This window comes from Odocoileus virginianus, chromosome 17, assembly GCF_023699985.2.
Source record: "Odocoileus virginianus isolate 20LAN1187 ecotype Illinois chromosome 17, Ovbor_1.2, whole genome shotgun sequence".
NCBI classification, from domain to species: Eukaryota; Metazoa; Chordata; class Mammalia; order Artiodactyla; family Cervidae; genus Odocoileus; species Odocoileus virginianus.
In genome coordinates this window covers 44,901,520-44,926,277 of record NC_069690.1, presented here as the reverse complement: position 1 = coordinate 44,926,277, position 24,758 = coordinate 44,901,520, and the positions used below count along the sequence as shown (strand labels likewise).

Sequence of the window (24,758 nt, the reverse complement as noted above, 5' to 3'; positions counted from 1 at the left end):
GCATGCTCAGAGAGGAAATCCACGCCCACGGCGCGCCGGGCTTAGAGCCCAGTCGACCCGTAATAACCTGCTGGTGCGTTTTGTATCTTCTAAATAGAGCGCATCCTGGCTTATGCACGATCATGCGGTCTCTCTGGAATCCTGGCAGGTGAGTATTCTTAACAGACTCTTTTTTACAGTTGGGGAAGTTCAGTGACTTGGCCAAAGTCACGCGGCTACTAACTAAACAGGACTGGAACTGAGCTTCGATTCCAGCGCTTTGACAGGCCTCACCAAGCCGCCCTTTCTCGCCAGTCGTAGAAAGCTAAGCCTTCCGCTCTCACACAGCTTTCAAGGAGGAAACCGGCGGCTCTGTGGAATACGCACTATGGCTATCAACTGCCACCTGCGCCTTTCCAAGTTCCCCCCCCCCCGCCCCCCCCCAATCCAAACTCAAGCTCCAGAAACCTTCCCTGATTCCCAGCAATCTGTGTTAAATTAAGGCCTCTCCAAAGTGCTGCGGTTGCTTCTCTGCACCTAGCATGCTTGCTTAACGCAGTACCGGACACATAGTGGGTGCTCAGTAAATGAACTGGCAACCTCCAGTCGTTCTTTCATTCACCCAGTCAACACTCACATAGAAATATCTTCGAAGAGGCTTCTTTACCCATTTTCAAGCGTTATCTAAGAACTTTTGAGGCATTGCTGCTGCTGTTGCTAAGTCGCTTCAGTCGTGTTCGACTCTGTGCGACCCCATAGAGGGCAGTCCACCAGGCTCCCCTGTCCCTGGGATTCTCCAGGCAAGAATACTGGAGGGACTTCCTTGGTGGTCCAGTGGTTAAGACTCCGTGCTCCCAATGCAAAGGGTCCAGGTTTGCTCCCTGGTCAGGGAACTAGATCCCACATGCCACAACTAAGACCTGGTGCAGCCAGATAAATAAATAAATACAAAAAAAAAAAAAAAAAAAGAATACTGGAGTGGGTTGCCATTGCCTTCTCCAATGCATGCTAAGTCGCTTCAGTCGTGTCTGACTCTGTGCGACTCTATAGACAGCAGCCCACCAGGCTCTTCTGTCCACGGGATTCTCTAGGCAAGAATACTGGAGTGGGTTGCCATTTCCTTCTCCATTTGAGGCATTAGCTCTTATAATCCTCCTAACAACCATGTGAGGAGATGCTTTTATAGTCCATATAGTAAAAATAAGGAAAAAACACCCTCACACATTTACAGGGAGCCTAACCAGAAGCAAGTGCTCCTTTACATCAGGAAGAGTCTCAGCTGATTCTCAAAACACCTGACTCTGGGCTGAAATGAATTACCCAAGAACCCAGGTTGGCTTTCACTGAACTGCAGAGGAGGCTGACAGGTCAGTAACTATTTATTGGCATTGCTGCTGGGCACTAAAAGGCAAAGATTAATGTCACAAAATCTCTCCCTTCAAAGGATTTTCAGTGGGTTGAACAGACATGTTTAAACTAATAACGGCAATACAGTGAGAGAAATGTTTCAGTGTCTAATGGAAATTGCGGTAGGATGGCTAGAAGAAGATTAGGTTAACCTTGCTTGTTGCATTGAAGTTGGAAACTGGAGCTGAGAGATGGAGGAAGGCTTCCTAGTGGAGGTGAGGCTTTCTCTTTTTTGAAGAGCAAGTGAAAGTCCTTTAGGCAAAAAGACTGAAAGAGAAAATGAGCAGACCCAGATGCAGGGAGCTGTGGGTGGCCCTCCAGAGAATTATGGATGGCTTGAACCACAGAGTTCAGATAGAAGATATTCAGGGGGTGACAACAAAAGGAAAGGAAGGGTCTGGTACAACTGGCAAAGGGCCTCTTGAGAGAATTCTCTACCTTTATTATCGTTGGGATAATGTAAATGGATGGACATGGGACACTGTAAAGCCCAGTAGAAATACAGGATATGTGCCTGTTAGCCTCTTGTCTTCTGTGTGCTCCCTGAGTTAGAATGTAACATTAATGGAGTCAGAGGCCAGAGTCAACGCCCAAAGACTTGTCCCAGTTTCAGTTCTCAGATGTACATTTTAATCCAGTGGCTGTCTTGCAGGTGGAGTTTGTTAGGTAACAGACTTGGGAGCCGTCATGACTCAGGGATCACAGTTTGATGTCAGAGCCCCCACAATCAGGAAAGGACCACAAAATTTTGTTCTTTCTGAGCTTTTTAATTTGAAATTATTCCAGACTCACAGGGAGTGGCATAATTAGTACATAGAGACCTGTACACCTTTACTCAGCATGCTCCCATGGTAACATCTTATATAGCTATAGTATTAATATCAGGAAGCCACTATTAGCACAATGCAGTGAAGGCTTTTTGAAGACACATACAAGCTTCTCACAAAACTGAGGGAAGGCTCTACAGATTCTGCAATTAAAAAAATCCTCGCTGGCTATTTTATTACAAAAGTTATTAGCTCATAGTTCAAAAAAACAATTCATACCACTGGACAAATGACAGAAAACTTATAGAAAAAAAATCAAGATGGCTTTTTACACTATAAAAAATAGCATCACATTTTTAATTTTTTAAATATGCAAACAGGGACTTCCCTGGTGGTCCAGTGACTAAGCCTCAGAGTTCCCAATACAGGGGGCCCTGATTCGGTCCCTGGTCAGGGAACTAGATCCCACATGCCACAACTAAAGAACCCACATGCTGCAACTAAAGAACTCCTACACCACAATGAAGATTGAAGATCCCACATGCTGGAACTAAGACCTGGTGCAGCCAAATAAACATTCTTTAAAAAATAAATAAAATATGCAAATTAAACCTGTAATGAGATACCATGTTTTCTTCTCAAAGTCTGATAATACACAGTGTTGGTCTATGACTGGGTGATATAGGCACTAGGAAATGTTGCTGCAGCAGATAAACTGGTAGAGTCTTGCTGGAGGGCAGTTTGAAAAGACCCAACATTTCTCCTTCTGGGAATTGATTATAATATGTGCTCATGTGTGCAGAATGACATTTATAATAGGATATGCGTTGCAGTGACGCTTATTGTAGTGAAAGAACAGAAATAGTTTACATTCTGTCTACAGGAGAGGGACTCAAGCCACAGAAACAGGGATTGTGCAGCCATAAAGGTGGAGGAAGCTCTTGATGTACTGACAACAAACTTGAGGATACATTGTTAAAGAAAAAAGTGAGGCACAGAATAATATGTATTGTTTGCTTCCATTTGTGTTTAAAAAGAGGAAGGACGGGGAGAAATACATACATATATGTGACCTGGCATGTGCATAAAATATCTGGAAAGATACACAAGGGAATGTGAAGATGGTTGTCACTGAGGAGAACTCAGGGAGACTTGTTCTAAAAGTATGAGCTATTGGGATTTCCCTGGTAGTTCAGTGGTTAAGACTCCATGCTCCCAATGCATGGGACACAGATTTTATGCCTGGTCAGGGAACTGCAAACCCCCATGCTGCCCAATGTGGCTGAAAATAAATAAAAAATAAAGTAATATAAAAAATAATGTTATTTCTTACATTAATTTACCTTGCATCTTTTGTTTTAAATCTCCTTTGCTTCCTTCCCTACCCAGAGGTAACTTCTGTTCCTGAACTTGGCATTTGTCTTCCTCTTGAATGTTTTTAAACATAGTACATATTACTGCATATGCATATGTAATATGTGTGTATCCATGGGTATGTATCCATAAACAATATATCACATTGTTTTACATGTTGGACATTTCTTTCTGCAGTATGCTTTTTCCATTTAAGATCTTGAAAATATTTTCCTGTATTGATACATGTAGCTCTTATCCATTCATTTAAACCACTGTGTAATATTCCATTGCTTAATATAGCCCAGCTGATTCATTTGTCTGCTGATGGGCATTTAGATTATTTCCCAGTTCTTCAAACAGTGCTTCAAGTCCCATTCTTATATGTATCTCCTTGCCTACCTGTGAAAAAATTTCTCTGGGCCAATGAGCATCAAACATTTTTGCTACATACTTTTAGCAGTAAAAATATTTTTGCTTTGCATACCTAGCATATGAATATGTATTTATGAATTACATAATAGTGTAAACCACTATACAAAATTAGTATGTTCATCATAAGATATATAAGAAGGAAACTTAGAAAGGGTGGTTAAGGACTTCCCTGGCAGTCTGGTGACTAAGACGCCACACTCCCAGTGCGGGGAGCTGGGGTTCGATCCCTGGTCAGGGAACCAAGATCCCACGTGCCATACGGCACAGCCAAAAAATAAATAACGAAAGGTTGATTTAAAAGAGAAATAATATGTTATAAATATTTATTTGTTTTTCGTACCAAAATACTTAGTGAAAATAATGTGGCTGAATATGCTTCATTCCTTTCCTACCTTATTACTATTTAAAATTTTTGATTGTAAATGCTCATAGCATAAAATTTACCATCTGAACTACTTTCAAGTGTACACTTGAATAAGGCAAAGGATTCATTACTGGCAAGAGTTCCTCTTGAACTTCAGTGATTTTTCTCAACCATTGGCCAGCTAACTCCTCACTGAACCTGAAAGTTTGTACCTGGAGTGTTCACTTGTGTGTGTCATTCGGATTATTTGTAATCTTAACTTTGCTTCTTTGGACAAATCTTATTAAGCCTCTTATTCACTTCTGGGAGTTAGGAAAATCCAGATAGCATAATCTGTAAATTTATCTGGGGATGTGTAAATTGTGGGGAACAGTGTAAAACCAACTCAAGCCAAACTCTGCAGAGAAAACACAGACAACCTGTCTAGGTAGGAAGCGCCCTTACCCTTTACCCAGATAGCTCAGTTGCTTTACTGTGTAAGCCGGGATCTCTGACAAGAGCATATGAGGACACCAGCATTAGCCTGCTTACTAAAGATTATTAAGCTTGCTTGTTTTTCTCTTAAATAAAAAAATATATTTAGGATTTCCCTGGTGATACAGTGGATAAGACTCCGCCTACCAATGCAGGGGACACAACTTCGATCCCTGGTCCAGGTAGATTCCACATTTTTGTTGTTTAGTGGCTAGGTCGTGTCTGACTCTTGTGACCCCATGGACGGTCCATGAGATTTCCCAGGCAAGAATACTGGAATGGGTAGCCATTTCCTTCTTCGGGGGATCTTCCCAACCCAGGGCTCAAAAACCTGCATCTCCTCCTTGGCAGGCAGTTCTTTACCACTGAGCCAGCCAGGAAGTCCAGATATCACAGGCAACTAAAGCCTGAGAGTCACAACTACTGAGTCCATGCTCCAGAACCCAAGAGCTGAAACTCCTGAAACTCCTGAAGCTGAACTAGAGCCTGTGCTCTGCAACAAGAGAGGCCACTGCAATGAGAAGCCTGTACACAGCAACCGAGACCCAGCACAGCCAAAAGTAAATAAAAATGTAAATACTAATGCTTTCTTTTGGCACCTCTGTGAATATCTTGTGTCTGAGGGGTGCACACCTCTCTTCAGAGACCAGGATATATCAAGAAACAGAATTGCTGGGTTGAAGGGCATGAGCCTTGCTGGCTACCACCATATTGCTCTCCCAAGCGCTTGTTCCAGTTTACATTCCCTTGCCTTCATGTTTTTACTAAAACTTGCTTTTAATATAGTTTAATTTTTGCTAGTGAAAAGGGTGTGAAAGAGCTTCTAATTGTTTAATTTGCATTACTAGCTTAGGCTTAATTTGCATTTAATTACAATTGAGTCTGAGTACTTTATATATTTATCAGCCATTAAAATTTCCTCATTTTTTTTGTTTCTTTTGTTTATCTGTTTGTTTGTTGGCTGCACCAGGTAGCATCCGGGATCTTAATGACCAGGGATCAAACCTATGTCCCCTGCGTTGGGAGCTTGGAGTCTTAACCACCGGACTGCCAGGGAAGTCCAAAATTACCTCATCTTTGAATTGCCTGTTTATATCCCTTGTGGGTTTTTCTATTAGATTATTTGTCTTTGTCATGCTCATTTGTAGGAATCTACTTTTTCTTTCCTTTTTTCTTAATTTTTTCATTGATCTTATTAATTTTTCTTAATTTCATTAATTTCTATCTTTTATTATTTCTGACTATCCATAATCTTTGGGCGTACTTTTCATTTTCTGACCTCTCAAGGTGAACACTTAGCTAATTCATTTTCACTCTGATTTTCTAATATAGCATCCACATTTAAGGTCATACTTTCTCTCTACTTACTTTAGCTGAATTTTACAGGTTTTAAAAAGGAATTTAACAGCTTTTGATCTATAGTTTTTCATTGGTGAGGTTCTAAATACACTGCAATTTCCATTGTTTTATCGTTCTACCATGAATTATTTAGAAATGTGGTTTTTAAAATTCCAGAGTAATGTGTTTTGTTTTACTCTTTAAAAAAACTTAACTTTTTGTTGTTGATTTCTAACTTCATTTTGTGGTCATAGGATGTGTTCTGTATGATACTGGTATTTTGGCATTGGTTGATACTGTAGTGGCATAGTTCAAGTCAATTTTTTTAACATTCCATGTCCTTGAGAGTATTTTCTAATATTTATATATTAAAATGTGTTAGTTATATCATTGAATCTTTTATTTATTTTTTAATTTTTTTAATTTTTGTCCTCCTGGATGGCGCATGGGATCTTAGTTCCTCAACCAGGGATTGAACCCTGCATTGGAAGATGAAGTCTTTACCACTGGACCACCAGGGAATTCTCCTCATTGAATCTTTTATATGTTACTAGTCTTATTTTATTTTTGTTTCATCTATCATCTATTTTTAGGAGAAAAGTATCTTAAAATTTCCTTATATATTGTAGATTTTATAGTTTTTCCTTCCCTTTCTGGCTTATTTTGATGTTGTTAGAGTCATATAAGGACTAGGTTATTTAGTCCCTGGTAAACTGTTTATCATCAAAAATGACATCTGTATTCCTAATAATCCTTTATCTCTCAAAATCTATTCTGTCAGATTTTAATATCACTGTATCAGATTTCCATTTACCCTACATTGAGAAGCAGCAGAAAACAACATGAAGAGCATGGATTCTGAAGTCAGGCTGCTGGGGTTCAAATTCCAGCACTAACACCTTTTAGGTATGTGACCTCAAGCCAATTTTTAACCTCAATATGAAATGGGTTTAGTTACTACCTACCTCAGAGGATTGTTATAAAGATTAATTACTATTTTTAAAGCATTTTGAATGTTATAGTATGCATTCCATATGTATTTGTAGCATTAAATAAATAGATATATGTGCATCCCTTTTCTGTGTCATTATTTTATAGATATTTGTCTAATAAACATCATATAGCTTCTAGATATGGTAATGCTTCAGTAAATACCTCTATTACAGAAGTCATATCCCGTATGTATGAGTGTATCTGTAGAAGAACTCCTAGACACAGGACTGCTGGGTGGAAAGATACATGCGTTTATAATTTTCCTACAGCTTGCCAAATTGCCTTACACAGGAGTCTGGCCTACGTAAGGCAATTTGGCACTCTCCCGAGAAACTGATCTTCACCAGTCTGTTAAGTGAAAAATGGTATTTTGATATAGATGTCATTTGCATTTATCTTATTTTAAGTGAGGTTGAGCATATTTGAATGCTCTTTGTATTTCCCTTACTGTGATTGTTCCCATACCCATTTTTCAATTGGGTGGTTGATCTTTTCTGGATCTATCTGTACAAGTTTTTTAGATATTGAAAAATCAATCCTTGCTCTTATGGTATGACTGATTTTTCTTCTAAGCACTTCCCCTCAGGAATCAAAAACAACCAGAAAGAACAATTTGAATTACTATCTCAAAATATTTTCTGCCAAGTAGTAAATATTCTTTCCCAGTGGCTCTGATGGTAAAGAGTCTGCTTACAATACAGGAGACCCAGGTTCAATCCCTGGGTGGGGAACATCCTCTGGAGAAGGGAATGGCAACCCACTCCAGTATTCTTGCCTGGAGAATTCCATGGACAGAGGAGCCTGGCAGGCTATAGTCCATACGGTCACAAGGAATCGGACACAACTGAGTGACTTACACACACAGTAAAAGCTACCCTTTTCTGTTCACAGGCTTTGCTAAACACATCTTTAATCTTTAAAACCTCACTGCCAGGTAATTATTATCTTCACTTTACAAATGAAAAAAAAATGAAGATCAGAGAGATTAATATTTTTTCACTCATTTAACAACATTCATTAAGAATGTACTACATTCTTGGGACTTCCTTGTTCATCTACTGGCTAAGACCCCATGCCCCCAATGCAGCAGGCCAGAGTTCGATCCCTGGTCAGGGAACTAGCTCCCACATGCCACAGATAAATAAAGACCCTGAAGATCTTGTGTGCTGTTAATTAAAACCCAGCACAGCCAGATAAATGAGTTTAAAAAAAAAAAGAAGAATCTACTACATTCTTAATTTGGGGACATAGCAGTGAGTAAAACAGAAAAGGTCCTTGTTCTATAAACTTAACCTTCTAGGGGGGAAATATAAACCACAAACAAGTAAACTACCGTTAGGTTGGGCAGTCTCAGAAGTCCTATCTGAAAAAAATGAGATTTGATCTGATGCCTAAAAGGACAGAGAAGATCTGGGAAATGGAACCATTGATGCAAAGGTCCTAAGGCAGGAATGAGCTAGGTCCGTTCAAGACTCAAAGAAGTTTGGTCTGAGGAGCAAACTGGGAAAGCCGCTGGCCACTGGGAATTTTTTAAAAAAGGAATTTGATCTGATTTTGTCAGTGAAGATAAGGTTAAGTTCTGGTTTTAGGCCCTTTTCGTTTTTGTTTTTTGGCTGCACAGCTTTTGAGATCTGAACCCGGGCCCTAGGCAGTGGCAGGCCGGAATTCTTAACTACTGGACAGCCAGGGAATTCCCTCCCTTTTACATTGTTTAAAATGGAGACTCCCAAACAGCTTTTTTGTTTATGTGTACATTTGTTAATCTATTGCTGTGTAACAAATCACCTCAAAATTTAGGGACTTAAAACAACATTAGTCATTTATTTTCTCAGTTTCTGTGGGCCTGCAACTTAGGAGCAGCTTGGCTGGAATTTTTCTGACTTGGGGTCTCTTGTGAGGTTGCAGTCATCTGAAAACTAGGCTGAAGGATCTACCTGCCAGATGGCTAGGCCACAGATGGGGAGGTCGGGGCCAGCTGTTGGCAGGAAGCCTCGGTTCCTCTCCACGAGGGGCCTCTCCACAGGCATACTTGAGTGCCCCCATCTTATGGCAGCTGGCTTCCTCCACAGCAGGCATCCAAGAAAGAGCAATGAAGATATTGAGATGTCTTTTATGACCTAGCCTCCAGAGTCACACATTGTCGTTTCCTCAATACTCCATTGGTACAGAGGCTCCCCAATGATCCAGTGGTTAAGAATCCATCTGCCAATGCAGGGTAGATGGGCTCGATCCCGAGTCTGGAAAGATTCCACTTGCTGCAGGGCAGCTAGGCCTGAATGCCACAACCACTGAGCCTGTGCTCTAGAGCTTGTGCTTTACAATAAACAAGCCTCCACAGTGAGAAGCCTGCACATCGGAACTAGTGAGTAGCCCCTATCCACTGCGACTTGAGAAAGCATGTGCAACAGTGAAGACCCAGCACAGCCGAACATAAATAAATAAACATTTTTGAAAATACTCTATTGGTATATAGCCTTACTGGATGTGAGTATGACTATCAGGGGGGCTTCCCTGGTGGTTCAGTGGTCAAGAATCCACCTGCCAATGCAGGAGACTTGCAGGAGACTTGAGTTGGATCCCTGGGTCAGAAAGATCCCCTGGAGAAAGAAATGGCAACCCACTCAAGTATTCTTGCCTGGGAGATCCCACGGACAGAGGAGCCTGGTGGGCTACATTCCATGGGGTCACAAAAGAATCAGACAAAATTTAGCGATTAAACAATGACGATCAGTAGTCAAGGATAGTCATTGCAGGCCATCTTTGAGACCAACTACCACCATGTGGGTATCTTTAAATTTGTACTAATAAATATATTTTATGTATTTCTGTATATACTTATAAAATCATATTTGATGTTTACCATATTAGAAAGTAAAACAAGTTTAAAATGCATTTATTCATTTCAAAATAAGCCCACTGTGTGTTAAGATAAATGATGCATTTTCTTAAGCACTTAAAAAAAATTTTTTTTGACAGGTACACACTATGATATTTTAAAATTTATTTTTGGTGTTACCATTCTCTAGTTGCGGAGAGCAGCGGCTACTCTCTAGTTTCAGTGCACAGGCTGCTCACTGAGGCGGCTCCTCTTGTGGAGCACAGGCTTTAGGCACACGGTTTCAGCAGTTGTGGTGCTCAGGCACAGTAGTTGTGGTGCAAGGACTTAGTTGCTTTGAGGCACATGGGATCTTCCCGGATCAGGGATCAAACCCACGTCCTCTGCCTTGGCAGGCGGATTCTTATCCACTGCACCACCAGGGAAGTCCCAATGATGCATATTTGATGTAATTAAAAGAGTGACATTATTTTACATTTCTGCAAATCTTTTAAATATCTGCTATAATGAAAAAGCGCTAGATTCTCATTTTTGCTTTTGCATACTCTATTGAACATTCATGACACAATGAGAGCAAAAATGAATAATCATGTTAGTATCATTGTAAAAAGAGTTTCGACCTCATGGAACTTTCTGAAAAGGCTGAACCACACTTTGAGAAACTTGAGCTAGATTCTGGTTGTTGTTGTTTAGTCACTAAGTTGTGTCTGACTCTTTGCAACCCCGCAAACTGTAACCCACCAGGCTCCTCCGTGGGATTTCTCAGGCAAGAAATAACTGGAGTAGATTGCCATCTCCTGCAGGGGATCTTCCTAACCCAGGGATCAAACCCTGCATGTCTACTGCAATGTCTACTGCATTGGCAGGCAGATGCTTTACCACTGAATCACCTGGGAAGCCCCAGGTAATAAATGATGCCCAAATCTCAGTAGCTTACAACAACAAAGGTTTATTTCTTGCTCATGCTACCTGGAGAAGGAAATGGCAACCCACTCCAGTACTCTTGGCCTGGAGAATTCCATGGACAGAGGAGCCTGACAGGCTACAGTTCATGGGGTCACGAAGAGTCAGACACGACTGAGCAACTATCACTCATGCTACATGTCAGTTATGGCTTGCCCACGGTTCTGTTGAAAGTCTTCTTCACTAAGGAACCCATGTTGACAGGGTACTCTCTGACTGGACATTGCTAGATAAGGGAAAAGAGAACTTGATAAACCAGCCTGGCTTTTAAACTTATTCTTGGAAGTGATGTGTCACTTGTTTTCTTTTTTTTTCATCCCAAAGCAAGTCACATGGCCAAGCTTGGGTTCCCCAGGAACTCAAATCTTCTGCAGGGAGAGGCCCCACTGGAAGGGAGACAAGGTGTTTGTGGTACATACACTTCTACCATGGGTTTAATGAACAATGTTGGTTGCTCATGGAACATGGATTATTTTGGGAAGAGGTAGAAAGCTATTTAAGCATAGAAGTATGTTAGGAATTAACTGCAGTACTTTGGGCAAGAAATTAGTGGCTGGGTCTGATTTAAGAGGTACTTTGGAATTGGTAGAATTTGTTTTGGGAGCAGGGTGGGGGTAAAGGAAAGTTCTGAAAGATAAATTTTTTTTTTTTTTTTACAACATAGGTTTGAACTGAGTGGATAATGAGTTGGGGTAAGGGTAGGTGAGGAGGTTTTTTTGCGGGGGGGGGGCAGTGGAACAAATGTTGAACTTGTTAAGCCTGAAGTGCGTAGTCTTCACCTAAATGGAAATAACCAGTAGATACTTGGCCATATGTCTGGAGATCTGGGGAGAAGTCAGAACTCAGGCGTGAACACAGAGCTGAATTGTAAAGTTATGGTGTTGGAAGAGATCTCCTTGGGAGAAAGTGTTAATAGGGAAGAGAAGAGGGCTAAAAGCTAAAGCCTTGGTGCACACCAACATTTATAAGTGGAAGTGGCATCGGATCCAGCAAACGAGATGGAGAAGCCCATTGCGCTAAGGTGAAAATGGGTAGAAATGGAAGCAAAAGGAAGAAAGTGTTTAAAGAAGGAGGAAGTAGTCTGTTTCAATGTTCTAGAAGTCAGCTAGGGGAAAATGGAAGTCACAGTTGGCTGGGTAAGTACGCTTTTGATAGAGAGGTGAGAATCAAGCTCTAATCAGAACTGGAGAAAACATGCAAGTGGGGAATGAAGCCACCACTTTTGAGATTTGTTTTGTTTTGGGGGTGGGTGGATAAGTGGAAAATAAGAGGAGACAAAAGATGTGAAGATGAAATTGTATGTGAAATCTTTGTGTAAACTGTAAACGCTTATCTATAAGCGTTAGGTTTATTTTGTTATTATTGAGCCCCTAGGAATTTCAAACTAGCTCAATGTGAAGAATCACTAAGACGCTACTGCTAGTCCCCAGCTCGCTGGCTATTAAACCCCAAAAGATCTCAAGCCTATGAAAAGTGGACAGATGAAGAGACAGAAACAGCAGAGTGAAAATTGAAGGGGAAGAGAGAGGTTGGCCTGCTAATATTGTCCTCCGAGGGCCTCCGTATGGCAGTCTCACAGCGCTTACGTAATTTTAGGGGCGGGGCAAACAGGAAATTTAAACCGAACCCGCGGTCGAGGGCGCCTAGAGAATATGCTGTAGTTGCAGAGAAGCAGTCGGTGCCCGGGAGCCTGAAAGAGCCCATGGAGCCCGCGATCGGGATACGGTGGCCTTGAAGGAGTACGGAGGCCGGGAAAGAGCAGAGAATTGGAGGAGGGATCCGGGAAAGGGTACGGATGCCGAAAAGCGGAAGAGGGGGTAAGAAGGAAGGTGGAAAGGGTCAAAGGAGTTGAAGAGGGGTTCGGGTTTGGAAAGTGGGCACAGGAATTGGGAAGCAGATAGGTTACGGGAGCTGGGGAGGGTAGAGGGACCGAGGAGGGGTCGTAGGAATTGAGGAGACAGAGGTCTAAAGGGGCGGAGGATCTGGGGGAACAAGAGCCTGGAAGGAGGCGCGGGAGTTGAGAAGGGATGTGGGTTGGGATGGAGTTGAGTCTTGGGGTTCCCGGGAACCTCGATGGAAATTGTGCAGGATTTGGGAGGTTGGAGGAGGGGATGATGGAAGGTCGAAGATTAGTGGAGGTGGTTCACCTGATGTTTTGTCCTTTTTCAGGCCACGATCGCCTTCAGCTGGAGAGTTCAATGGATGAGAGTAAGCTACGGGCTCCGGACCCAGGTAGGTAACAGGGCCAAAATGAAGGTTTCGAGGTCACAGTTGGTACTCCTGCCCCAGAGTCTCTTGGGAAGAAAAGGCCGAGAAATGTTAGCTCTCTTGGGGTTTTCTAGTTTGTGTGTGTGTGTGTGTTGGGAGGGGTTGTTTGTGTTGAGGGATGTCATGATAAAGGTCAGGATGGAGTAACTTATTAAACCTATATTCATGGTTACTTTTACCATAAAATTCTTAAATTTATTGATAAACTTAAAGAGCCCCACCCAATTAGATAAGTATTTTAGCACTAGTCACTTCTCTCAATGCTCCCTTCTGCCCTCTTAGTATCGCCTAGTTTGAGTTCTGGATTTTTACAGATATGCCATTTCATTGTTGCCTTTTAAATGGTGATATATTTCACTAAATTATTCACTCTCCCTTCCCATGTGGTGTTGCTTTCTTCTGGATCTAGTTCTCTTCTTGCTGATGAACTTCCTCCAAGCATATTTTCGAAAGGGGGCTTTATGTGATAAACTTTTTGAGGCTTGTATGCCTGAGAACATCTTTATTTCACTCTTGTATTAAAGTTCTTGAGTCAGTGTTTTTCTGTTCAACACATTGAAAAGTGGCAATGGTCTCTTCTTGCTAAAAAGTAGATGTTGTTGAGAATTGATGTCAATCTGATTCTTGTTCCTTAGTGTATGACCTGCTTTCCCCTGTAGAAGATTTTAGATTCTTCTCTTTGTATTTGTTCTTAAAATTCACAATAACATAACTGTGTTAATTTCAGAGGGTTTTAGTTTTCATAAAAATGAAAATACAAGAATTGAAAACATGCAGGTCAAGAAGCAACAGTTAGAACCAGACATGGAACAACTGACTGGTTCCAAATTGGGGAAGGAATATCACAAGGCTGTATATACAGAGAACATCATGCAAAATGCCAGACTGGATGAATCACAAGCTGGAATCAAGATTGCCAGGAGAAATATCAACCTCAGATATGCAGATGACAACCCTCTAATGGCAGAAAATGAAGAGGAACTAAAGAATCTCTTGATGATGGTGAAAGAGGAGAGTGAAAAAGATGGCTTAAAACTCAGCATTCAAAATACTAAGATCATGGCATCTGGTCCCTTACTTCATGCCAAATAGAAGGAGAAAAAGTGGAAAAATGACAAATTTTATTTTCTTGGACCCCAAAATCACTATGGACAGTGACTACAGCCATGAAATTAAAAGATGCTTGCTCCTTGGAAGAAAAGCTATGACAAACCTAGAGAGCATATTAAAAAGCAGAGGCATTACTTTGCCAACAAAGGTCTGCATAGTCAAAGCTATGGTTTTTCCAGTAGTCATGTAAAGATTTGAGCGTTGGACTGTGAAAAAGGCTGAGCACCAAAGAATTGATGCCTTCAAACTGTGGTGCTAGAGAAGACTCTTGATAATCTCTTGGACTGCAAGGAGATCAAACCAGGCAATCCTAAAGGAAATTAACCCTGAATATTCATTGGAAGGACTGATAACTGAAGCTGAAGCTCCAATATTTTGGCTACTTGATGCAAAGAGCTGACTCATTGGAAAAGACCCTGATGCTAGGAAAGATTGAAGGCAAAAGGAGAAGGGGGTGGCAGACATGAGACAGTTAGATAGCATCACTGACTTAATGGACGTGAAGTTGAGTAAACTCCATGAGATAGTGGAGGACAGAGGAGCCTGGCATGCTGCAGTTTATGGGGCTGCAGAGTCAGACACAACTTAGCAACTGAACATCAACCATTCATCTGCAAATGATTGTGCACATTGCTCTGTTTTTTAAAAATTCTTATTTTTTTATTTTTGACTGCACTGGGTCTTCTTTTCTACTAAGGCTCTTTCTAGTTTCGTCCAGGAGGGTCACTCTAGTTGCTGTGCACAAGCTTCTCATTGCAGTGGCCTCTCCTGTTGCAGAGCACGGTCTCTAGGGCATGCAGCCTCTAGAGCACAGGCTCGATAATTGTGTCTCGGGGCTCAGCTGCTCCAAGGCATGTGGGATCTTCCTGGATCAGGGGTCAAACCCATGTCTCCCGCATTGGCAGGTGGATTCTTTACCACTGAACCACCAGGAAAACCCTAGCTGGGATTACTTTTTAATGTTAATCTCTGTTGGGTGATGGGGGTAATGGGTTCTTAATCCACATGACTAGTATGAATTTGAACTCCAGTCTCTTGGGAGGCTTGTACTTTGGATTTTCAGTGAAGATTTTCCTTTCATGTGGAGCCCAGGGTAAGGTAGGCGGTATTCCTTTTTTGTCTTTTCTAGTGGATGGATTCTTTTCTGGCTTCCCTTTTCTCCGAGATTCATGCAGGAGTTCCCAATCTTCACTCCCCACTTTAGGCTTGCACAAGACCTCATCTCTAGGGTTCTTGTGGCTCTTCAGTCCCAAACTGTTTGCTTTTAAGTCCACAGACTCCCTCAGGGCAGCCAGCATTCACTTTCACCACTGTGGTTTTCAACTTTCTCATCATGTGGGGCACTTTTGTTGTCTTCTTACTAATTTTGTGGACTTAGCAGTTAGATAGGATTGGTATTTCTATTTCAGCTGATATTTTTAGATACTTGTGTTAGGAGGGCTTTTAGGTAACCTGCTCTCCAGTATTACCTGAAATGAAGCCAAACTCCTCTCTTTCTCTGCAGCGTCCTGAAATTTCATGAATAGTGTGCCATGGGACTTTTTTCATTCATGGAGCTAGCACCTGGTAGAAACTTTCAACCTGGAGGCTCATGTTCTTTAGTTTCTTTGTGTGGATTACCACATTTTATCCATTCATTAGTTGATGGACAGAAGAGTTTTATGTTTCCTGGCTATTATGAATAATACTGTTATAAATATTTGTTTCCAGGTTATCATTTTTTTCTTTGAATGTATACCTAGAAGTATAATTGCTGGGTCCTATGGTAAGTCTCTGTTTAACTTTTTGAGGAACTGGCAGACTTTCCCCATTGACTACCCCATTTACATTCCCACCAACAAAGTATGAGGGTTCCAGTTCTGTGGGTCCTCACCAACACTTGTTATTATCTGTCTTTTTTTGTTAAAGCCATCCTAGTGGGTTTGGCATAAGATCCTATAGCTCAGGGTTTAGAGCACTGGTCTTATAAACCAGGTGTCGGGAGTTCATATCGCTGGGGCCTGCTAAGCAGTTCTCTTATTGGACTTGCCTCGTGGCTCAGATGGTAAAGAATCTGCCTGCAATGCAGGAGACCTGGGTGGGATCCCTAGGTTGGGAAGATCCCCTGGAGGAGGGCATGGCAACCCACTCCAGTATTCCTGTCTGGAGAATCCCCATGGACAGAGGAACCTGGCAGGTTAAAGTCCATGGAGTTGCAAAGAGATGGACACGACTGAGGGACTCAGCACACAGACAGTGGGTTTCAAGTGGTATCTCTTTGTGGTTTCAATTTACATTTTCCTAACAAGGCTAATGACCTTGTGTATCTTTTCATGTGCTTATTGGTCATTTGTATACCTTTGGAGAAATGTCTATCTGTTGCTTATTTTTAAAACTGGATTTTTTAAAAATTATTATTTGAGGTGTTTTTTAATTATTGTGTTTTTTTATATCCCTTATCTTCAATTAATTAATTTATTTACCTGCTGTTCTTCTTTTATGTTTCTAGTATGCTCCTTGCCTTCCTGAGATATTTATTATGCTTTAAAATTCTTCTTTCTGTCTGGTCCATTACTTATGACAGTAGGACAACCTATGCCAAAGAAAGCTTCTTTTATAGTACTTGCTTTCTTCGGTTGCCTCATATTTTCTTAGAAGCTAATGTTCCCTTGAGACTGCTAGCCACTCTAACTGATAATGTGCTCCTGGAAGGAAGATGCAAAAGCTTAGGTTCTGTGTTATGCTCCTCCTTTGAGTTCAGGGGTTGGGGTTTGGTTAGAGGAGGAAAACCACCCTAAGGTGGGGAGCCCCTGGTTCCAATGTGGGCTCAGTCACCACCACCACCCCCTAATACATGTGTTCCCTTGTACTACTTATTTGCAAGAGCTGCTGTTTTCCTTGAGTTGTAATTTCCTAATTCAGCAAATGAATAGTGAGGAGGGAGGAAAGTTCATTTGTGCCAACCAGCTCACTGACCTCCTTGACTTCACAACTCCCCTTGACCCTGACCTTTTGTTAACTGCTTCTCACACACACACACACACACACTCACTCACACTCACACTCCACCACTGCCCTGATATTACCCTACCGTCTCTGGTTGGTGCTGGACTGCTTACCTGCACTGGCTGCAGGCAGGCAGGGACCCGCTGAACACAACTAGAAGCTATTCTCCAGTCTCACCCTCCTGCGAGTCCTGGCCTCTTCCGCTCTAGGCGTGCTGTTCGCCCAGCACAGTGCCGCCCGCACCCGCATGCCAGTGTCTGACTCTGCCGTTCATCTCATCTAATTCCTTCTTTCTTCAGAGATTTCCCTAGGATTAGGTCCTCTGGAGAAAGTTGTAGGCCTGTGTGAATGTCAAAAGGGCTTACTCTGAGAAAGCCCTCTATACAAATATTGAATCATTATGTTGTATCCCCTGGAACTAATATAATGTTGTATGTCAGTTAGACTGCTCAATAAAAGGAAAAAGAGGACCTTCCCTGGCGGTTCAGTGGTTTAGACTTCACCTCCAAATGCAGGGGTTACTGGTTCAGTCCCTGGTTGGGGAGCTACGACCCTTCATGGCTCACCTTCTGGGGAAGATGGCCTTGGGGAGGGACCCAAAATGGCTACAGTTAGAATAATGCCCTGGCCTGACATCCAGCTGGTATTTCTGGTATGGCTGGATCAGATGTTTCTGGCCAGTCTCCATCCTGAGTGCTTATTAAGTATTTGAATAGCTCCTAAATACCATTACCTGACACCATTTATGATATTTTACTTATCCCATATGGACTGCCCATGAGAGTGGGTGTTTATTATTACCACTGTTTCAGAAATGAGGAAATAGAGACTGAGACATCCTAAGTGAGATTACTGTGACTTACTCAGGGTTGCAGTTAGTAAGAGATGGAGGCAGGACTCAGAACAAAGGCCTTTTCTGTTAAATGCCAAGCTGACTTTCCAGTTTTCGGTCTCTATATACCTAGGACTTTCAGGAAAAGGGAGGTTTACAGAACCAGAGGGTGAATGCTTGAAGGTCAGATGCTAGCTGAGGATGGGAAAGCAGGATCTAGTTTAAGCATTATGGGAATGGTAATCACATGTAAGTCAAACATCTTTTCCCAGGGACTCCTTGGTGGTGCCGTGGCTAATACTCCAAGCTTCCAATGCAGGGGGGCCTGGGTTCAGTCGGTGGTCGGGGAACTAGATCCCACATGCCACAGCTAAAGATCCCACCTGACGAAACTAAGACCCAGTGCAACCAAATTAAAAAAAAAAAAAATCTCTGTCCCAAGTAGTTTTCGATCTAATGGAGACCCAAAGGAGTGAGTAAACAAGAATGTGAAGCTGAAAATACTACAAGGACAGATAATAAGTAATTTGTAACTCAGAAAAAGAAAAATAGTATCTCATCAGGGCAAGCAGGGTTTAACTAAGGAGGTCCAATTAAAAGCCTGACTGGATGGTAGATAGGAGAGTTGCAGGAATTTATAGAATCAAAGAGTTTTAGAAAATTTTTAAAAATATCAGGTCCGGGGGCTTCCCTGGTGGCTCAGTGGTAAAGAATCCACCTGCCAATGCAGGAGACACAAGTTCGATCCCTGATCTGGGAAGATCTCACATGCCTCAGAGCAGCTAAGTCTGTGCTGCACAAATATTGAGCCTGTGCTCTGGAGCCCAGGAACCACAACTATTGAAGTCCACATGCCCTAGAGCCCGTGCTCCACAACAAGAGAAGCCACCGCAGTCAGTATCTGTCCTCTTAGTTTTGTCAGGCTCATATTCTTGTTTACTCTCTCCTTTGGGTCCACCTCTGACTTCATTAGACCAGGAACTATTTTGGGAAGAGATTTTTTTCTTCATTCAGTTCAGTTCAGTCGCTCAGTCATGGCCGACTCTTTTCGACCCCATGCACTGCTGCACACCAGGCTTCCCTGTCCATCACCCACTCCTGGAGCTTGCTCAAACTCATGTCCATCAAGTCGATGATGCCATCCAACCATCTCATCCTCTGTTGTCCCCTTGTCCTCCTGCCTTCAATCTTTCTCAGCATCAGGGTCTTTTCCAATGAGTCAGTTCTTCACATCAGGTGGCCAAAGTATTGGAGCTTCAGCTTTAGCATCAGTCCTTCCAATGAATATTCAGGACTGATTTCTTTCAGAATTGACTGGTTTGATCTCCTTGCAGTCCAAGAGACTCTCAAGACTGTTCTCCAACACCACAGTTCAAGGTTCAAAAGCATCAATTCTTTGGTGCTCAACTTTCTTTATGGTCCAAATCTCACGTCCATATATAACTACTGGAAAAACCATAGCTTTGACTAGACAGATCCTTGTCAGTAAAGTAATGTCTCTGCTTTTTAATATGCTGTCCAGGTTAGTCATAGCTTTTCTTCCAAGGAGCAAGCATTTAATTTCATGGCTGCAGTCACCATCTGCAGTGATTTTGGAGCCCAAGAAAATAAAGTCTGTGACTGTTGCCTTTTTCTCCCCATATATTTGCCGAGAAGTGATGGGACCAGATTCTATGATCTTAGTTTTCTGAATGTTGAGTTTTAAGCCAGCTTTTCATTCTCCTCTTTCACTTTCATCAAGAGTCTCTCTAGTTGTTCTTTGTTTTCTGCCATAAGGGTGGTGTCGTCTGCATACCTGAGGTTATTGATATTTCTCCCTGCCATCTTGATTCCAGCTTATGCTTCATCTAGCCCAGCGTTTCTCATGATGTACTCTGCATATAAGTTAAATAAGCAGGGTGACAATATACAGCCTTGATATACTCCTTTCCCAATTTGGAACCAATCAGTTGTTCCATGTCTGGTCTTAACTGTTGCTTCTTGACCTGCATACAGATTTCTCAGGAGGCAGATCAGGTGGTCTGGTATTCCCATCTCTTTAAGGATTTTCCACAGTTTGTTGTGATGCAGGAGACCCTGGTTTGATTCTTGAGTTGGAAAGATCCGCTGGAGAATGGAAAGGCTACCCACTACAGTATTCTGGCCTGGACAGTTCCATGGACTGTGTAGTCCATGGGGTTGCAAAGAGTCAGGCACGACTGAGTGACTTTCACTTTCATTTTTTTCATTAATTAATTAATTTGGCTGCCACTGGATCCCTATGGCATGTAGGATCTTAGTTCCCCAACCAGGGATTGAACTGGTGTCCCTTGCATTGGCAGGCAGACTCTTAATTACTGGACCACCAGGGAAGTCCTGATGGTTCATTGGTTTTTATTGCCAAAGAGGATTCCATCATATGAATATACTGCATTTTGCTTACTGTTTTATTCATGTTTGAATTGTTTCCACTTTGGGGCTACAGTGAATAATGCTGCTATGAACTTTATCTGGATGTATGTTTTCATTTCTCCTGGGAGAAAATGAAATGCCCAAGAATCCAGTTGCTTATGTTAACTCTATACTTAACCTTTTGAGAAACGGCTGCACTGTTGTCTAAAGTGGCTGCACCATTTTACCTTCCCAACATCCATGTATGAGGATTGGGTTTCTCTGCACCTGGGCTTCCCAAGGGCAGGAACCTCGTGTCCACCTTGGTGCCCAGGGCCTGGCGGCAGCGAAGGCTACTTGACCCCCGGGGCTTTCTCTTACCTCAAGCTTTTCACTGTCTTCCCCTTTAACTGCTGTTTTCTAGGAGCTCAGCTCGGAGTCTCCAGTTGTCTGGGAAAATGCCAGAAGAGCTCACCAGATGCCAGGAGGCAGCCCTTTTCTGGAAAGTCCTTCTACTTGGATCTGCCTGCCGGCAAGAACCTCCAGTTCTTGACGGGGGCCATTCAGCAGCTGGGTGGGGTAGGTAACCTGCTTCTCCCCTGTGGTGCCACATGCCTTTGTGGATTATAGGGCCGGAGCTGGAGACGGGTTCTGCCTGTGACTTCCAGGTATTTTCAGGGGTATCACTGCATTTTCCAAAGCAGCTTAAATGTAAACCATTTTTTAAAAGTAAAGTTAATTTTTTTTTCCTAATTAAAAAAGTAATTTCTGTTCATTCTAGACTTCTGGAGAACTGGAACAGCAGAGTGGCACTGCTAAGGAGTGGACTTGTTGGGATAGGAGAAATGTGTGGCCATGAAATCATTTATCTTTTTGCCATATTACAGAAGGTAGACAGACATACTCCTTCAACCTATAGCTTTAAAGATTTTTTTAAATTGTGATAAAATTTATATGAGATAAAATATGCCTTTGTAACTGTTTATAGGTTCATTCTTCTTAATTTAAAAAAAGTTTTATTTTTTTAAAATTTTGGCTGCCATGGGTCTTTATTGTGGCACACAGGCTCAGTAATTGCAGCGTGTGGATTTAGTTCCCCAACAAGAGATGGAACCCATGTCCCCTGCATTGGAAGGTGGATTCTTAATCACTGGACTACCAGAGAAGTCCCTGTAAATTAATTACTTTTAGATTCATGGACATTAATTACATTCACCCTGTTGTATAACCATCACTCTGTGTTTCCCAAACTTTTATCACCCCAAACAGAAGCTCTGTAACCTTTAAGCAAGAACTTCCCATTTCACCTCCCCCTACCTCCCCAGAATTCACGTCTACATTATGTTTCTGAATTTGCCCATTCTAGATACCTTGTATCAGTGGGATCACTGATGTTGGTCCTTTTGTTTCTGGTTTATTATACTTTAAGGTAAAGGTTTCAAGGCTCACCCATGCTGTAGAGTAGATCAGAGTTTTGTTTCTCTCTCATGACTGAACAGTGCTCCACTGTATGGACAGACCACATTTTGCTTATCCATTCGTATGTTAATGGACACTCAGTTTGTTTCTGCTTTTTAGCTATTATGAATAAGGCTGCTGTGAACATGGGTAGACAAGTATCCCTTTGAGTCCCTATTTTCAATTCTGTTGGATGTATACCTCGGAGAGGAATTGCTGGGTCATGTGGTAATGCGTGTTTAGCTTTTGAGGGACCTCAGCTTCCTTTTTAAACCTAAGTGCCAGGTTTCTCCAGTCACACTTCAGAGAGATCATCCATCCTTCCTTTCATAGGTGTGCTGGAGCTGGCTGGTCCTGGCCCATGAGAACCAATTGTTAGCATCTCTTTCCAGGTCCACATTCAGTGATGTCATATGGCTATCTTGAAGTCAGCCCCAGTAGTAGCTTACCCCACAGAAACCAGCAAATGCTACAAAGCAGGGTTTTTGGGTTTTTTCCCCTTTTACCCCAAGAGTCCAGCATTAAGTGTTTGCCAGCTCACTACTGCTTATTTCCATCTTTTCTTCCCCCAGACATGAGTTGTGTCATTGTGTTTCCAGCCCTGTTTTGGGTTTCTTAGGATGAGTCAGACCCTCTCAGTGTCATAAAGGGCTTGCAGGTAAGATGAGCGGATACTTATGCGGCTGAGTAATATCCAGAACCCAATTTTATTTCAGGCTCCTCTTGGTAGTGTGGTTAAGATGACAGACGCAGCATCTGGATGGCCCGGTGCATCTTCACAGCAAAATCACGGCTTAGCCAAGCTCTTGATCCTCCAGTCCCATCAGTGTGCTGTCACTCTGAGCAAACCCTAACTAGTCAAATATCAGAGCCCACGAGGCTCTGCTGGGAGGAGCTACAGTTCTGGAGTCAAGAACCTCTGTCCTGTACATAAGTCTTATTATATTTTGGAATGATGTCTTCTCCGGAGCCCAGCACAGGATTGCATCTGGTCTATTTAAGGACTTTGATTCTGGAGCTTCTGTGAGCCAACCTGATTTCCTTCCTCGACCTGACAATATTGATGATTCTACTTCTGCCTTTTGAGTTTCAGCCACCTCTGTGATCTGATTTCAGGTAATTGAGGGTTTTCTGAGCAAAGAAGTAAGTTACATCGTGTCCAGCCGCAGGGAGGCGAAGGCCGAGAGCAGCAGGACAAGTCACAGAGGCTGCCCCAGCCCCAGCGAGGTCACAGTGGACACACCGCCGAAAGGCAGCCGTGCCAGGCCCGCACAGAAGGCCATGGACCCAGTAAGAACCTTGTGGGGCGGGAAGGGTGTGTCTAATAAACGAAGGAAGTAGGCCTTTGTGAGCCTGCTCTTGACAGTTTCTGGTTTTAGTTTCATCTGGTTTATTTTAATCTCTCATTTGAATTCAGAGGCTGAAACTATCTTATCACAGCTCTGGATCCACACACCTCAGTGACATGCTGTCCCAATGCCCTCCCTTCTGTGATAAATATTCACTTTTCCTGGGACTCCAGAGTCTGAGATTCAGAAACAATAGGGGAGGACTTTCCTGGTGGTTCGGTGGTTAAGAATCCACCTACCATTGCAGGGGACATGGGTTTGATCCCTGGTCCAGGAAGATCCCACATACGATGGGGCAACTAAGCCCATGGACCACAACTACTGAATTTGTTTTCTCTAGAGCTTGTGTTCTGCAACGAGAGAAGCCCACACACCACCGCTCGAGCAGCCCCTGCTTACCACAACTAGAAAAAGCCCACGTGCAGCATTGAAGACCCCGCGCAGCCAAAAATAAATGAACATTTTTTTAAAAAAAATAAGAAAAAGAAACAGTAGGGGAATAAACCAGAGAGGGCTTGTTAGGATCGACCAACACTTGTCTGCTGGGGAGTGCAAGCTTTTAAAGAGAGGTCTAAAAAAATAACAAAGAAGAAGAGAGGTCTCAGGATCTTTGTAACACTTGCCCTCGGGTGAATTCAAAACGCCTCTCCCCAGGCTCCAGGCTGCAGCTCCCTGTGAGTGCCCCGAACCTGAGCTTGGCTTTACCTTTACCTCTGGAAGCTGCTCCCAGCTTTCCGAGGGGCATGACTCCCAGACGTCCTGGCCAGCCCCTGTGGAAAAGTGTGTTTGTGCGCAGGTGGTCTCCACAGCTCCCCCATCGCTCCTTTCTTCCGCCAGGTGCCTCTGAGCAGAGGGAAGGAGCTCCTGCAGAAGGCCATCAGAAACCAGGTGAGCCGAGGGGCCGGGCTGGAGGCCGGTGTGTCTGATGCAGGGAGAGAATGCGCCCCGCCTCCAAAGGTTCTTCTGAAGCTCTGACACAAAGGCACATCCGGCCTGACGTGTAGCACTGTCATGATTTCCTCCTTTCTGACGAGGAAGTGGGGCTCAGAGGAGTTCAGTCATCTGTCCAGAGTCACCCGGGCTGGAGGTGGAAGAGCCAGGTTTTGACTCCATGATCTTAAGATCCTGGGAGAAATGCAGCGGGGCGTCTTTCGCACGTAGCTATTTATCCCTTCTGTGAGGACCCAGGGCCATCACAGTTGAGTGGCAGCAGGAGGAGTTAAGCTGATTTGCAGAGGAGTAGTTCAAGTGCCGTCAGGCGGGTGCCCCGGCCGTGGGCTGGGACGCAGGAGGGTGGTGTGGCCAGCGTAGCTTCCTGTTCGATGAGATGACTGTCACAGGTGTTTACTGTGTCCCTCCTGTGGGCTCAGAGCGTTCCTCGCAGAGGCTCTCCTGACAGGCTGCTCGCATGAACACACATATCCTTCCTGGTCCCGAGGTGGCCGGAGCAGAGCACCAGCCAGATCAGCCGTCCGTC

The 24,758-nt window shown here is 43.0% G+C and overlaps 1 protein-coding gene and 1 long non-coding RNA gene across 9 annotated transcripts in view; one reads left to right on the top strand and one right to left on the bottom strand.

The window, feature by feature from the left end:
• Window positions 1-18: 18 nt before the first annotated feature.
• DBF4B (DBF4B-CDC7 kinase regulatory subunit) overlaps window positions 19-24,758 on the top strand; it is a 40,166-nt gene continuing 15,426 nt past the window's right edge. The window contains exons 1-9 of one of the 8 annotated variants that reach the window (XM_070479651.1): window positions 19-148; window positions 1,211-1,346; window positions 5,131-5,351; window positions 5,750-7,023; window positions 12,284-12,726; window positions 13,079-13,141; window positions 20,899-21,053; window positions 23,049-23,222; window positions 24,119-24,169. In XM_070479651.1, coding sequence (XP_070335752.1) covers window positions 12,705-12,726; window positions 13,079-13,141; window positions 20,899-21,053; window positions 23,049-23,222; window positions 24,119-24,169 — 465 coding nt within the window. In that variant the 5' untranslated portion in view covers window positions 19-148; window positions 1,211-1,346; window positions 5,131-5,351; window positions 5,750-7,023; window positions 12,284-12,704. Of the gene's footprint in view, window positions 1,347-4,164; window positions 5,352-5,749; window positions 7,024-12,283; window positions 12,727-13,078; window positions 13,142-20,898; window positions 21,054-23,048; window positions 23,223-24,118; window positions 24,170-24,758 lie in introns of those variants that run through there. The other 7 variants (XM_070479650.1, XM_070479655.1, XM_070479648.1 and 4 more) reach the window with 7 other exon arrangements.
• On the bottom strand, window positions 13,347-24,515 carry LOC139039143 (uncharacterized). Its single transcript, XR_011492369.1, has 2 exons — window positions 23,993-24,515; window positions 13,347-13,830 (listed from the first exon to the last, which is right to left on the bottom strand). It is a non-coding gene; the product is annotated as an uncharacterized lncRNA (long non-coding RNA).